The sequence below is a fragment of the Artemia franciscana genome, unplaced genomic scaffold (genome assembly GCF_032884065.1).
Source record: "Artemia franciscana unplaced genomic scaffold, ASM3288406v1 PGA_scaffold_1179, whole genome shotgun sequence".
Taxonomy (NCBI): Eukaryota; Metazoa; Arthropoda; class Branchiopoda; order Anostraca; family Artemiidae; genus Artemia; species Artemia franciscana.
In genome coordinates, this window is record NW_027062617.1 from 276287 (window position 1) to 291972 (window position 15686).

At 35.2% G+C, this 15686-nt stretch overlaps 1 protein-coding gene across 1 annotated transcript in view; it reads right to left on the reverse strand.

The window, feature by feature from the left end:
* LOC136041201 (glyoxalase domain-containing protein 4-like) overlaps positions 1-14040 on the reverse strand; it is a 34258-nt gene extending 20218 nt beyond the window's left edge. The window contains exons 1-3 of the mRNA XM_065725774.1: positions 13914-14040; positions 6869-6918; positions 5488-5622 (exon numbers count right to left, since the gene is read on the reverse strand). Coding sequence (XP_065581846.1) covers positions 5488-5622; positions 6869-6918; positions 13914-13997 — 269 coding nt within the window. The 5' untranslated portion in view covers positions 13998-14040. The remainder of the gene's footprint in view (positions 1-5487; positions 5623-6868; positions 6919-13913) is intronic.
* Positions 14041-15686: the final 1646 nt, after the last annotated feature.

Sequence of the window (15686 nt, forward strand, 5' to 3'; positions counted from 1 at the left end):
GGAACTTTACAAAAAAGCAATTTCGGAATCCATTGAGCAATAATTTGCCCCATCAAAAACAGTAAAAGTCTCATCTAGAGACAAGCCTTGGTTCAATGCTGGTTGTAAAAAGGCAACCAAGACCAGAAAAAAGGCTCACAAGAAATGGCAGTCGACTCAATCTGACAAGGACCTGGCAGCTTTTTTTAGCACTCGAAACGAGTCAGTTAAAGCTGCACGTCAAGTTAAACCCGAGAACAAACTCAAGTTTTTGGACAAACTGAAAAATGTCCCTGCAAAGCGGTGGTGGAGGGTCGTCAGAGAAGCTCTACCGTCATCTAAATAAACATCAATTCTCTCGCTTCATGTTGAACAGACGATGATCTAGTCAGGCCAGGAAAAAGTAGATGCTCTTACACAAGCCTTTTCAAAGGTCTCCCAACTGGATGAAGATGGAATCTCCCCTCCACCCTTTCTGCCACGAACCGATACTTTCACCAGCGTTAACATAATTATTAGTAAGGTGTTCAGAACGCTAAGCCAGCTGGATGTCATCAAAGCTTCAGTATCTGACACGATTCCCAATCTCATCCTTAAAAGATGTGCCCCTGAACTTGCTGGTCCTCTCACCTCCCTGTATAAAAAATGCTTTGCAGCAGGATCATTCCCAAAAGCCTGGAAAACTGCTTATGTGGCCCCTGTTCCAAAGGCAGAGTTCGACCTTACCATTGTAGGATTGTATCGTCCAATAAGTATGCTGCCCTGCGTAAAAAAAGTTTATGAAAGCGTCATTACTAAGAATATTTACCAATACCTTGAGTCACATACGTTGTTGGCAGACATGCAATACGGTTTTCACAGAAAACAGTAGACTGCCTGATTGCACAGTACCAAGAGTGGGTTGAGCTCCTATCTCAGGGGCACGATATTCGCTTTCTCTCCTTTGACATCGCAAAAGCATTTGATCGTGTATGGCACAAGGGACTTCTTTGTAAGCTGAAAGCCTATGGAATTGATGGTCGACTATTTGAGGTGCTTGCTGATTTTCTTCGTCAACGATCATTGCAAGTTGTCCTCGATGGCTTTATATCAAAAGAACACCCAGTCTCATCAGGAGTACTCCAAGGAAGTATTCTAGGGCTAACTCTTTTCTTGGTGTTCATAAACGACCAAGGGAAAAACCTTGTGAAGAAACCTTACCAATTCGCTAATGACAAGACAACAAAAACATCAATTGCAAAAGACGAAGATCTCAGAGAACCCCATAAGGAGCTTCAGTCTGACCTGGAGAGAATACGATACGGGCAGATGTATCGCTTGTAAGTTTTAACGCATCGAAAACGGAAGAGCTACTAATTTCTAAGGCGCGTAATATGAGGGCTCATCCTGATTTTGTCTTCAAAGGAGAGGCAATAGCGCGAGTTGATACACTGCGCCTACTTGGAGGTAATTTCTCTCTGGATCTCTCACGGACTGCGCATCTCAGTAAAATTAGATCCTCTTGCTCCAAGAAACTAGGAGTTATCCTAAGATGCAAAAGTCTTCTCCCTGACGAGTCTATTCTGCCACTTCACCTTTCATGCATCAGACCTGTCTTGGAATATGCATGTCCTCTCTTCGCTGATGCCCCTAAAAGCCACATCGCTCAACTCCAACGAATTCAAAATAGAGCAGTTCGTGCAAAACAAAAAAGCTAAAACCCCACAGTTGATCCAGGAACGTCTCGAAGTGGCGTCCATGTCAGTTTTCTACAAGTACATGTATAACCCCCATCACAGGAGCTATCGAAGCGCGTTCCTGATAGAACAAAGCCCTTGCGATCAACTCACCGAAGTACAGCTCGTCAAGACTACCTTGATTAGGGTACTCCTCGCAAACAATATCTGAAAACGAGTTTCGCCCGGCGATCAGTACCCACATGGAACTGGATCAGTACCCACATGGAATAGATTGCCGGCAGAGGTATTCCCGGAAAATCCTTCCCTTGACGCGTTAAAGAAAAGGCATAACAAATACCTCAGTGCTGGAAAATGAGGTAATTACCAGTACTAGCGGCAAATCATCATCTATGATGGAGCATGAACCCTATAAAAAAGAAGAAGAAGACAAACGGGTCTATGGCCAGTAAAGGAGAACGAAGAGATACAACAAAAATCCAACGGATATTTTGCCCGTATAAAACAAGGCGTCTTCAGCGCAGAAAAAACAACAACAAAAAAATGGTTTTTCAAACAAGCACGCAATCACTCATAAATGAGAGGATAAAATACTCTTGACCTTTCGTCAGCACACATCACAACCCAAATTTTAAAATATTTGGTGAGTAATCAAACACCAAGGGCGCCACAAACGTCTTTTCTCTTCATACTTTCCATTCCTTCAAGAACCGCTTATGTACTCATACACCCGTGCTCTACATAAAGGCTCAATTAAAATTTTCAATGGTCCCACTATAAAATTGATGCTGAATCTTGCTCAGTTTTCACACTAAGCTTTCCCATTGAACGTAATTGCACGCCTTCACTCATGCACTCGATGCTAAAATACTCCTGACAGCAAAAACAGCTGAGGCCGGATCCGCAACGTGGAAAGAGAAGGGGGGAGGGCATTTTTATAGTTGTAAACTATGGTCAATCTTGTTTCTTTTTGCGTTTGAAAACGTTTCAACCCAAGCAAGAAATTATGTTCAGAAAAGTAAATTTGCTTTAATCAAAGGGATATTTAGAAAATTCTTATCTACGAGGAAACGAGTAGATTTACATAATAAAACATTTGAGATGGCAGGCATAACTGGGTCAATATTCATTTTAAATTTTACTTTGTTTTTCTTTTACTTGCAATTCCGTATTTATGACATGTTTATACCACCTATCCTCTCCATTCTCCACTGGCATTTAGTACGTTTCTCATATTGGGGTTAACCACAAAACACAGTATATGGAAGTATAGGGATTTGGTGTGGACATAATACCGTTTTCCCAGGGCCATTTTTAACAGACTGAGAGACCTTTCCACAAATGAGACTAAACGTGCCATAAGGATCAAAGGAAAAATGCCAGGGAATACGTCACGGTAATAGCTTGCATATCGTGTGTATGAAAATTTCGATAAAATATAAGGGTTTTCAAGCCATATTGAGCACTTCAATACGCCACTCCCTCTCAAAAATACATATTACATTCATATTACACGTTGACATGTTTGGTATTTTTGTTTAAATGTGAGATAAATTGCGTTCTTTTCTGTCATGTTCCGGATGATTCGTCCACTTTTTCTAGATTAGCGCTAAAATATACACTTACGGTAATTTTCAGTATTTCTCGTTTATTAGTCAACTGTTGTCAACATACTGTGATAAGTCTGTACTATTTTGTCTGGTTTGATTCCATTTCTGTGCCAAAAAAGTATTCAAGAATTCGATTTGTCACCAACGCATAAGAGCAGAAAAACAATGCGATAAGGGCTGTGCAAGTCTGTCGTTTTAAGACTTGAAGCCATTTCATGGACCTTTGCCTGCATTTTTCACCGAGTGGATTGTTTTTCTATTTAGTTTATTCTTATTTATAATTCATTAATCCACTGTTCTTGCTTTTTATAGTGTATTCTCAATAAACCATTATAATAATTATTTGCGATGGTGTGCCACACAACAATCAAGATATGCAAATTGTATGCGAAAGAAATAATACCACTTCCTAAGAACTACAGGATAATTTATTTTTAATTCCTTGTTTCAACAAATTTAAAGCAAACATCAACAACAAGAAATTTAAAAATATTTAAAATTTCAGTAGCATCGAGTAGCATCGAGAAAAAACAAACTAGTATTATATATTCGTAATACAAACTCGTTTTTTCAAAACTGAGAATGTTGTTTCCAGTAAAGCGTAAAAAAAAAGACAAAAAAGTTCACGGGTGGAGCGCATGTATTTCAAATGGACTTCACACATATTTGACCGTAAAAAGATAATGCCTCTTACAAGGAGACAAGTGTCATTCCTTGCGATTTTATCAAGCAGAAATTTCAAACTCACGACCTTGAAAAATTCTGGAACTTTAAATCGCCGAAATTCACACTTCTTTGCCACAACCGAATATCCTTCAGAGTAAATAAAACACATTAACACATATAGCACTTCAATCTCCATTTCATGACTCATGGCGCTTCAGCCAGGAAGTGCAATGGGGGGTTGGGGGCCAGTCATCCTCTGCCTTCACACACCCTTCCTGTTTACCTTCCCCAGATTTCTACAGGTACCCATTTAGAATTGGGTCGACTCTAACTGAGCTTACAGAGCCACGGCACTGACCCCCGTTCAAAACAAATAACCAGCGACACAAGAATTTTAACTCCTATCCTCTCAGATAAAGAATTTCGAGTCAAGCGCGCTAACCATTCAGCTAGGACAGTTCTTAATAAAACATATTAGTAAAACATATTAATAAACATATAAACATATTATATAATAAAACATATAATATATAATATAATATATATAATATATATAATATAATATATATAATATATATATAATATAATATATATAATATACATATAATATATAATATAATATATAATATATATATGTTATATATAATATAACATATAATATAATATATATAATATAATAAAACATATAATATAAAACATATTAATAAAACATATATCATAGGTAGAAATAAGTAAAAATCCCTAAATGATAGATATAGTGAATGATTCAAGCCTAAAGTATAATTTGATTTGTTACAACTGTTGTTTTACGCCTGTTACATTAGTTCATTTAGTTATTATTAAGAAGACTGTATTTCAAATTATATTGGTACTGGTTGGTCACAATTTTGGTTGTTGTTTTTTGTGGGTGCAGTTACTTGATCACCATTCCCAGTTATCTAAACTATATCTGTTATTAAACATGTAAATGGAGAAGCATTTTTTTTTACGAATCTGCATTTTTATGCGAAGTCACAAAGTTGTGAGCAGAGAAACTGTTTTTTGAGTTATCTGCCCGAATCCCATACAAAAATCTACGAATTTCTCAGAAGGTTTGGATGGTGCCCATTGACAGGGAAGGGATAACAAAACAAAAAAATGATAGTTACCTTATGATAATTCCAATGAAGTCATTACCCATTTTACCAACCAGTACTGGTTGGTCACAATTTTGGTTGTTGTTTTTTGTGGGTGCAGTTACTTGATCACCATTCCCCAGTTATCTAAACTATATCTGTTATTAAACATGTAAATGGAGAAGCATTTGTTTTACAATTTGTGACAAATTAAACCCAATGAATTAAAAATTATTTAAAAAGCAAAATATTGAAACCCACTCTATGGCATATGACATAAGAATCTGCATTTTTATGCTAAGTCACATAGTTGTGAGCAGAGAAACTGTTTTTTGAGTTATCCGCCCGAATCCCATACAAAAATCTACGAATTTCTCAGAAGGTTTGGATGGTGCCCATTGACAGGGAAGGGATAACAAAACAAAAAAAAATGATAGTTACCTTATGGTAATTCCAATGAAGTCATTACCCATTTTATAAGTAGATATGCCATAATTGTAGGTCAGCTCCATGACAAAGTGATCATCTTCTGGTCCAAAGCCTACCATTGTTTTGCTCCACTTGCCATCATAAGGTCTTAAAAAAAGAAACCACATGAGCAGTATAAACACTACCATGTTAAGGAGCAGAAGCCGAGACTCAAAATAGTTAATTCTGACCCAAGTTAGACTGGATTGAGATTACGAAAAATATCCTAATACTAGCCTGTCGGAAAAAAATACAATGAAAAAAGAAGAAGAAAAAATCAGTATATACTCTATTGTCAGGACTTGCGAAAAATACTTCACCTTCTTCCCCCCAAACAAATAATTCTGTCTCCTTACCCCTCCCTAATTTTTTTTTCTGGAAGATTCAATAGGATATAATTACCAATATGGTGCCTGTTGTGTGGTAGTCATTGCTAAGTAGGCCAAAAATGTGTCACTTAGTTGTTAACCAAAAGGAATAATTGCAGTGTGGCACATCTTATTAAATGCTTAACAATGTATTGAAATAGAACTATTGACAATCTAAATAATTTGTGACTAATAAAAGACTGTGTTTATAAACATCTACCTTCAATGCTAAATTCAGTTGTCCAAATAATTAACCTTTATTTTACAAGAATACAAAATCTTTCATTGTTCAAGTGCATGGAAAAACGTTACTGTACTTGGATATGAGATTGAAGACCTTACTTGCTTCCCTCCAAAAACTATGAGACAGCTATGAAAACATTTCGATTTCATTCAATAAACGACTAATAGAATATTTTATCAGAAACCTTATTATGTGAACGAATATCAAAATTTTTGAAACAGAACATTTTGACTAAAATGCAAATGTGTAATTGCGTTCAATACTAATTTGGTTACAGGTAATTTCTCATCATCTACGAAGAAGACAATGATCTTTCATTCTTATGTTGCACAGAGAACAGAGGCTAATACATTGAAGGCCTATGTCCTCCCCCACTAAATATGAGAAAACCCTAATTATATGAATAAATATCAAAATGTTTTGAAATAACGAATCTTAGCTTTTCCAGAGGGCTAATTTCAGCATTGTTTTTGAACTTTCATCAAGATATTTCCTTGGTTTCCACAAGGGCTAATCAGAATAATTTATGCTAATTTCAAGAACCATAACCTCATCTTTTTAGGTAGTGTGCAAAACATAACATGCTGAGTTGATTTTATCAATCTGAGTTGATTTTAGTTTCAGCCTGGATTTTCAGGAAGGAGTCCTAGAAATAAGCAAAGAAAGGGGGAACGGGGTCTAAAGCTGTAAACTGGGGCATAGGTTTTATGTCATAGTTTTAATAGGTAAAATTTTTACTTACCCATTACAGGAAGCCTTGCAACCTTCTTCAAATTCTTCATGGCGTAGCACCTAAATTCAAAACAAGACTAAGATGAATATTTGCAGGTTTTTTTTGTGTTGTTTTATTTTTTAATGAAAATCAAATTTTTAAGTTTTTCGTACATGGATGTTGTGGGATTTAATGGCTAAACACATCTAAAACTGAATAATTTGGCTTGTTTTTGGTGCAAACACATGTAAATGTCTTAAGTAGTCTCAAACAGTTATTAAAATATTTGACCCAGCCTCAAAAAAATCTTCAATACCTCCTTCGTGTCAATTACAGACAGTTTGGGGTAAGAAATTGTTACCAAAACACAACCCTTATCAGTAGAAACTAAAACAACAAAGAAATGGAATTTGACTAAAATATATACATAAAAAGAATGCATGCAATTTTAGACACAAGTGGAAACAACCCCACAAATAGATGAAAATTACACCATGAAATTTTATTGAACCATAAAAAAAAGAGTTGCGAGCTTCTATCTGAAAACGAATGACACCTTTTCCATTAAGGATATTCACGGATTGTGTTTGTTTGTTTTTTCAATGGGTATTTGTATCAAACAGTTGGTTATAGAATTTTAGAAGATGGCAAATCCGACCATACTTCAAAGTTTTACCACCCTTTTGAATAATAAAAAGATTACGCACACTAAACTACAGATGTCCACCACTTTGTGCTACAAAATGATGAGAAAGCCAAACTGTATAGAAGTACAGAAAAAATATCTAAATGGATTCCCAGTTTACGAGGTCATACTAGAGCAAAATGACTCATTTTCATTAAAAATATCAGCAGTAGGCAACATTAAAACTAAAATATTTGTTGCATAAATCTAATACTTGTACTTTAGCATAACTGAGCACCAGCTACTATGGGAACTTCATTGGGTCTTTTTGTTCAGGAGGACACCAGTTTTCAAAGAAAGCACTTTATATATATACAGTCTCCCTTCATTTGGAGTAAGTATATGACCTAAATGGTTTTTATACAGTTTTTTTCCTACTAGCAAATATATAAATAATGACCAACTACATATGTTTAATCAGTTACAATCATTGCAGTTAACATTTTGGAATTGTCATCAAGTGGTTGGTAGTTTTGATCTTCTAAGCACATTCCTTCTTAGTAATCGAATTGGCATTCTAGGACTATCTGAGACATTTATCAGTGACAGTAATAGTTATTTAATAGGCATATCTGGGTATAGAGTAGATATTAAAAATAGGACTTTGAGCCCTGAGGATCCAGGTTCAAGTCCTATTGTCGCTGGTTATTTGGTTTGGGATGGGGGGGGGGGGGGTTAATGGTGTGATTCTGTAAGCTCAGCCAGAGTCGCCTAAGCTCTAAATGGGCACCTAAATGAGTGAACACAAGAAGCGTCGGGTGATTTGCCCCCAACCCCGCATTGCACTCCTGGCCAAAGGCATCAAATCAGGAGATTGGTACCTATGCAACATAGACCATTGGTCAGCATGTGAAGAATTTTTTTTTTTGAAAAGTAAACTTGCCTTGTTTATTAATCAGGATCTGCATGTTTGTGAAATCACTGACTTGAATGATTTGTATCAAAAAATGGAGTTTTAATTCTTCATTGTTGAAATTACATTTGGTAAACAGAAGTGCTGCTATGTCTATTTTATCAGCTTCTGGGATCAAGCACTTTGAGTTTTATTTGTAACTTGAATCATTTTACACAATGGCTGAATTTCCAGAGCCAGAAAACAGTATTTACGCAAGATTTCATCATATATTAGGACTGGTGAATTTGAAACCTGAGAAACTTCAAGGATATTATTATCATTTAACATGAGACAGGTAGAACACATGTTATGCTTTTGCCAAAACTGCAGAATAGTTGATTTTGCTAGAGTAATGAGGAGAGAAAACTTGGATGAAAGATTTCAAAGTGTGAGTGAGTCTTGTAACTTTGAGCAGGCCAGCTCTAGAGTGGATACTCCCAAAGACCTTCCTGAGGTACAATTTAACCTCTGGTTCCATTCTGAAAAGTTTCATTAACAAAAGTCAACTACTTTTCCATATAGAAAAAAGATTTTCATGTACAATTTTAACGAACTTTCTAGTCATTTCTTCTCAATACTATTTTTATCACAAATTGAGGTCCCATTTGCATCTCTAAATGGGAATAATTTGAATTAACTAGAGTGAATGATTACATAATATGACATTACTGCATTTAGGATACAAGGATGACGATTTTGTACAAGGAGAGACCCAAAAAATAACTGGACTTTGTTTCAAAAAAAGAAAATATAGTTTCTAATCAAATTTGTCCATGCCTTTAGCTTCCTCTAAAGTGCCAAAGAAGGTACAATAAGATTGGCAACTAGAGAATACTAATGAGCAGTATATGCATAAATACAGCATATGTTCAATAAATATATATTCGTCCAAAAGATATTATTTTTTTATTGCTTTGCTAGTTAAAAGAAAATATGTCACTTGACATGCCTTTTATTTCTGATCCCAAATATGTTCCCCAAGCCCCATCCCCAGTGGCTGGCATGGGTTTTACACGCAGTGAGTAGTACATTTAGAATCTGTATCACAGTAAAAGCATGTAAATTGATATATTTATCTTTCAGCTAGTAAAGTAATTGAAAAGTCATTGTATACCACTTTAGAGTAAGCTTAAGACATTGACAAATTTGATTAGAAACTATACATTCCTTTTTGGATTTGTTTTACTCAGTACCCTTAAAAGAGTTTAAGGATTTTGTCTCTTTGTGCATTCTGGTGTATTTGCTTAGTTTTTTGTAGTTTTTTGTAATGTGCTCAGCCTAAGGAGTTTTTTTAGTTAATTGTAGTACAAATCAATACCCAAAGGTTCAGTCCATGTATTGTATATTGTCTTTTCTGTATTGTTGCTTATTGTTCTGTTTACTGTTAATCTGTAACAAGAAAAGTCTTTGGCCTACTCCATTTTGGTTTAAAATAAATAAATATCCTTCTATAGCTCATTTTCTATATTTTCTATCAGAGTTTGATTAAATGTTCAAGAAATTATTGACCCAGAAGTAATTATGGCAATTTTAGTAAAAGCACCTTTTTTTAAGAACTAAACACAGAAGAGCAATACAATTTGATTTTGCCCTCCATTATCCTAGGTTATATACTAAGTTTATTGTTTTGGCTAATTTGAATTATTGTTGTACTTATTACCATTACAATTACACCCATGCCTCTTAAATTGTAGCCAAATACAGTCTAAGTTATCTATAATAATATATCTGACACATCTAACAATAACGATAAGTTATCTGACACATGGTGTGTCAGCCAACTGAAAAAATAAAATCAGCAAACTTTTACATGCCATCTGGGGTTATATCTTCCAGTTTGTTCTCAAGTTTTACACAACATAAACTTGAATGTTGGCAGTATAATACATAAGTACCCTTTAATCTATTATGCATTCAATTACTATGTATTTAAGATTAATATATTGAAGGTCTCAAGCAGTATTTTCATCTAAATTTATAGCTTGATAATGAGAATATCTCCAAATTTATCACGGAATTCCCTCCTGCCTCTCTGAATAGGTACCATGCTTTCCCCTTTTCATTTTAGAATATTTTTTCAATCTAACTCTCTTATATTTATGGACTTTTGAAAATTAAACAGAATAACAAAAGAAAACAAAATTTTAACTCATGGTCCAGCTGTCTAAATTAACCCTCTTTGCATTGATGCTTAGAATCATAGTAATGTAAATTCTTTATCAGGAGTGTGATTTTTGATGTGCAGTAAATAATTGAGACAAAAACTTAGGAAAGTAGTGAAAATTATGTCAAGTTTGGTAAAAGCAATAATTACTAGGGGTGGATTGTCACTAGTGATAAATCACTAGTGGTGGCAACCCTGAGCAAAAGGGAATTTTGGAGAACCAATTATTTTAGAAGAAAGATTTTGGTAGATCCCTAAAATTTCTGGAATACTGGAAGTATTGGTAATTTCAGACAAAATCACCCAACAAATTCTACTTGGCCATGAAAACTGCCAAGTAGCTTTGTTACTACAATACCCCACTTTTTGCTTGGCAGAGCACAAATTGTATTTTGACAGCTTCTCTTTGATCAAAAATTATTTTTTATGTAAAAATGGTATTTTCAGACAAAATCTACCAACAAATTTGAAAACTGCCAAGTAGCATTGCTACTTTGCTACACCACTTTTTGCACACCACTTAAGCACCTTATCAAATGCTTTAGCCAAGTCAAGCAAAATCATGTCAACTAGGAAACCATTGTCTACAAGTTCAGTGACATATTCATATGCATCAATAAGGTTGGTCTCAACTGATCTAGCAGAATGGAAACCATGCTGGCATGGGGACAACAGCTTATTTTGAGTCAAATGTTGAATGACTGCAAAGCTGGCCATGCTTTTGACTATTTTTCCCACAGCAAAGGTGACACAGATTGGTCTGTAGTTAACTGCCTGATCTGTGTTACCACATTTGTACACTGGGGTAATATGTTCTAACTTCTATTCTGCAGGTAAATAGTTTAAATCTAGAGACTTCTGGAAAAGCATGGTAAAAGAAAGAGACAGTTCAGCATGTTCTTCTTTGAGAAGATGATAGGAAATGCCATTTGGTCTCACTGATTTATTTGGGTTCAGGTTCTTAAAATGGATTTCAGGGGCAACTCTATTGATAGCAATAGGTGACATTACACTTATGGTGTCACATTTGAGGGGATCTGGGAGTGGAGCACTGTTGATGGGTCTGAAGATACAGGCAAATTGAAAACTAAGGGAATTTGCTATTGCTTGGGGATCATCAATTATAAAGCCATTGTGTGCCAGCTGGGTAACTGAATGTTTTCTAGGCTTTTTATCTGAGGCATAATTCCATTTTTTTTTAGGATTTGACTTGGCTGGTGTAGCTATTGCATCAATGAAGGACCAATTGCATTCTGCTAGGTCCCTTTGGATTAGACTATAATCAACATACAAATGTTTTCTAAATAATAGTCTTTTTGGGTATAGTCTAAACCTACAGCTTATGATAATATGGTCACTTGTAACAAGTGGTGGTAAAGGTGCTACACTCAAGACTGACTCATGGTCATTAACTAGAACAAGATCAAGCAATGAAGGCACTTGGCTATCTAGTTGGGAAATTTACTGCCTGGTACAAATAATGTTTTAGGCATTCAAGGAGAGGCACAACAGTCACTTGTAGAGTGACCACTTAGAATTCATAGGACTACCTTGCCATAACTTGTCAAGTTTGCAAAAGAGTTCAGAATAAATGATTAAATAAAAACATTTTTTTCTGAAAGCAAGGAGCAACATTAAAGCTTGAAACAAACAGAAATTATTTTGTATTTGACAGGGTTACACTTCCTCTCTCCTCAATGCCTCACTCTTTACGCTAAAGTTGATAGAATGGCTCAATTTCTTAAGAACAACTCCTGAACCACAAGAGTTGGTTAATCAGAATAACAAGTTATTTAAAGAACTAAAAAACTTCAGCACAGGTTTGAGGAGGGGGATAACTGTATCATATACAGAATAATTTCTGTTTGTGTTAAGTTTTAATGTTGCTCTTTACTTTCAGTTGAAGAAAACTTGCTTCCACATGGGAAGACAGCCCCAAAAAATTCTAAATGCTTGTAGTTTTGACCCATAAAGAGAAAAGTTTATGAAAGGGGTAGGATGATCCTTTAAAATTCCTTATCACCTAAAAAGTCAAAAGTGATTGGAAGGCAACCAGATCCTCTCTCATACCCTTTTTTCTAACCCACTCTCCCTAGATACAGCCTTGAGGGCAAGATGTTGACCTCCCACTAGAGCTAACACAGTGGGATTAATTTGTCATCATAAATTCAAAATATGGGCTCTATTTTGACAAGCAATTGAAAAAAAAATTCATATTTCATACTTGTCATTTATACAATAAAGATCAAGCAACAAAAATTACATTTTTAGAATCAGAAGATAATCAATATTCTATTAACATGTGAATAAAACTGAAAGGAAGCATTCATCAAAATAGGATGATTGGTATTTCTAAGTCCTTCTAGGTAGAAGGACTTAACCATAAAATTATAACATGGTTATTATAATTTTATAATAACCATATTGATGCATAGCCAATATTCTTTGCTATTCTTTGACACACACAATTCTTCTCAATTCTTATTAGGTAACAAGATGTGAGGGTTTGAGCTTTACCTAATTTTGATCACTTGCATGCTGATTTTCTACCCTATAGGATCAAATATCAGTAGAAAATAATCAGTTATGTCCAATAGTCTGCATTATATAGAAGCCAGAGGGGTGGAGTAAAGGACATTAAAATACTGGTAAAAGGCTGTACTGCTATAGGCCTATAGGGCTTACCAATAAAGTGATTATAGCCTACCACTTGATGCCTTTTTCATGTTCCTTACAAATACAATAATTGCTTCTACTGCAAATTCAAACTTAAGCACTTTTTGAGCTCTTAAAAATGACAAATTTTAAATTAAATTATTAGTTATTGCTTGTTTTCCACAAAACAATATTATATTTTCTTAGTGCCATCTTTTTCCATCATTTTCAGAAAACAATACTATATTTTCTCAGTGCTAAAATTATTTATGATAAGGTTAGTTTAGGTTAAAAAGTGCTTAAATTTGAACTTATTGTAGAAGCAATTATTAATTTGTAAAGAACATAAAAAAGCCATCAAGTGGTATATTCACTTTATTGGTAAGCCAGTTACATGAATTGATATAATTTTGCCAAAATACCTTCCAAGGACATAGGCTACTATAAGCTAATCAGTAGATCCATCCCTGAAGGTTTCATTTTCCACACCTGACAACTATCCAAGATACCAAAAAGCAGTTTATCTAGAATTTTATCTACTCTTATATCTCCTTCAAGAGAGCCACTAGGCTATTCTGCAAACTTACAAGCTAGCCTACCTGCTTCTCTAAATTTCTAATAGCGTATCTTAGTATGCCAGTCTAGCTTAATACTATTAGCCTAAGTAGTATTTTACCTGCATTCCAAGGACATCTTTAAAAAATTTCACTGTTTTTTTCCTGTCTCCTATCTTAAATACAAAATGCAAAGCTCTATTCATTTTTAAGTTCTAAATGCTTTAACAATGTTATGACAGTGTTGCGCAAATAATATTTGGAAATCTGTGAAAAGTGCCAAAAAACCTTTGAAATTCGTGGAAAACCAGTAGCAACTTTTATAGTATTTTCAGAGCTTTATATTCCGTTTACTTCTACCTATTCTTTCCGTCTATTCTTTCCTTCTATTCCGTCTACTATTCCTATTCCGTTTACTATTCCGTTTTACTAAGCCTAGTCTTACTTATTTGATTCTGAATTTTGGAGCAATGAAAACCAGGTATCCTTTGAAAGATTGAACGATCCCCCAACAAACGACCAGTCTTGATTGGCTCCGGAATAAGGCACCAGCATCTGGTAACAAAGACTGAACTTTTGGCTCTCCAAAGTGGTTTTGAACTGTACGTTTTCAGTACACGAATTCACCTCCCTCAGAAGCTCTCTCAAATTGTGCCCCCCCTTTTCAACCTAGGCGGACATGAAGGCACGCAGCTCGGTCTAATTATTTAAAAGGGTTACCCTTAAATACCTGGTGCCAGGAACATAAAAATAAGTAAACAAAAAATATTAAAAAAGTAAGGAGCGACTTGGACTCAATAGAAACCAAAACGCTACAACGCAGAATTTTCATATCAATAGATATGTAAAAAGAATTGACTTTTTGTTCGGATTGTAAACATGTAAGATTCATAAGTTTACTATTACCCATTAAAGGGTTTGAGATTGAAAAGATTTGCCTGATGTTTCAAAAAGGGGGAACATCCTCAAAAAGTCTATGAATGTTAATGAAAATTTCATCATTAGGCTGAGCGTATCAGAAAACCGTAATGAATGGGATGCAAGAAGCCATATTCCAAAATCTGGAACTTTGTGGAATTCGAAATTTTATATTTTAGTGCCAGAACAAAGATCATGGATGCGTGTTTATTTGTTGTTGGTTTTCACAAGTGGCGATCGTATCGAACCAAATGTTGAATATCTGAAGAAGGGTCATTCTAACCGAACTTAAAAATTCTGGTGTCCTTTTTTAACGATCAAAAAGATTGGGGGTTCACCTCTTACGCCCTTTTTTTCCCATAGTCATCTGATCAAAATTTTAAAAATTTGCTGTTTTTTCAGCAGGGTTGAAAAATTCAATAACTATGAGTTTGTGGATAACATGACCCCCAGAGCTCTTGGGGGAAGAGCTGTAAGCTGTGAATTCGGCCCATAGTTGAATTATAGTATTTGCTGTTGACAAATTTTTGTTACAGATATTTTTTCATGGGAGGGGGATTTCCTGACTCGGTGGAGAGAGAGTTTTCATAGAGAGGGAAGTTTCCGGTTCTACACTTTCCAGGGAAAATTTTACGCTTGGGAATTTGCCGGAATTCCTATATGAATTTCTTTTTGTTGTCGTAATTTCTCTTTGCTGACTCAATCTTAAATATGCAGATGTTCCGGGTTAATTGTATAAGGGGAATTTTCAGCAAGGTTGGAATTGTCTGGAGGATTTTTTTAATGAGAAAGGAAATTTCCCGTGGGAAAAGTTCTCCATGGGGTATTTTTTTGCGAGAGTAACTTTCTAAGGGGAGGGGGGGGTGTTAATTTCTGTAAAAAACTCCCGCAAACGGGAGGCTTCCAGCATGATTTGACAAACGGTCGGAATCAAAGTCTTATTCAAATGAAAGTATGCTAAGAAAAATTTTTCAGCC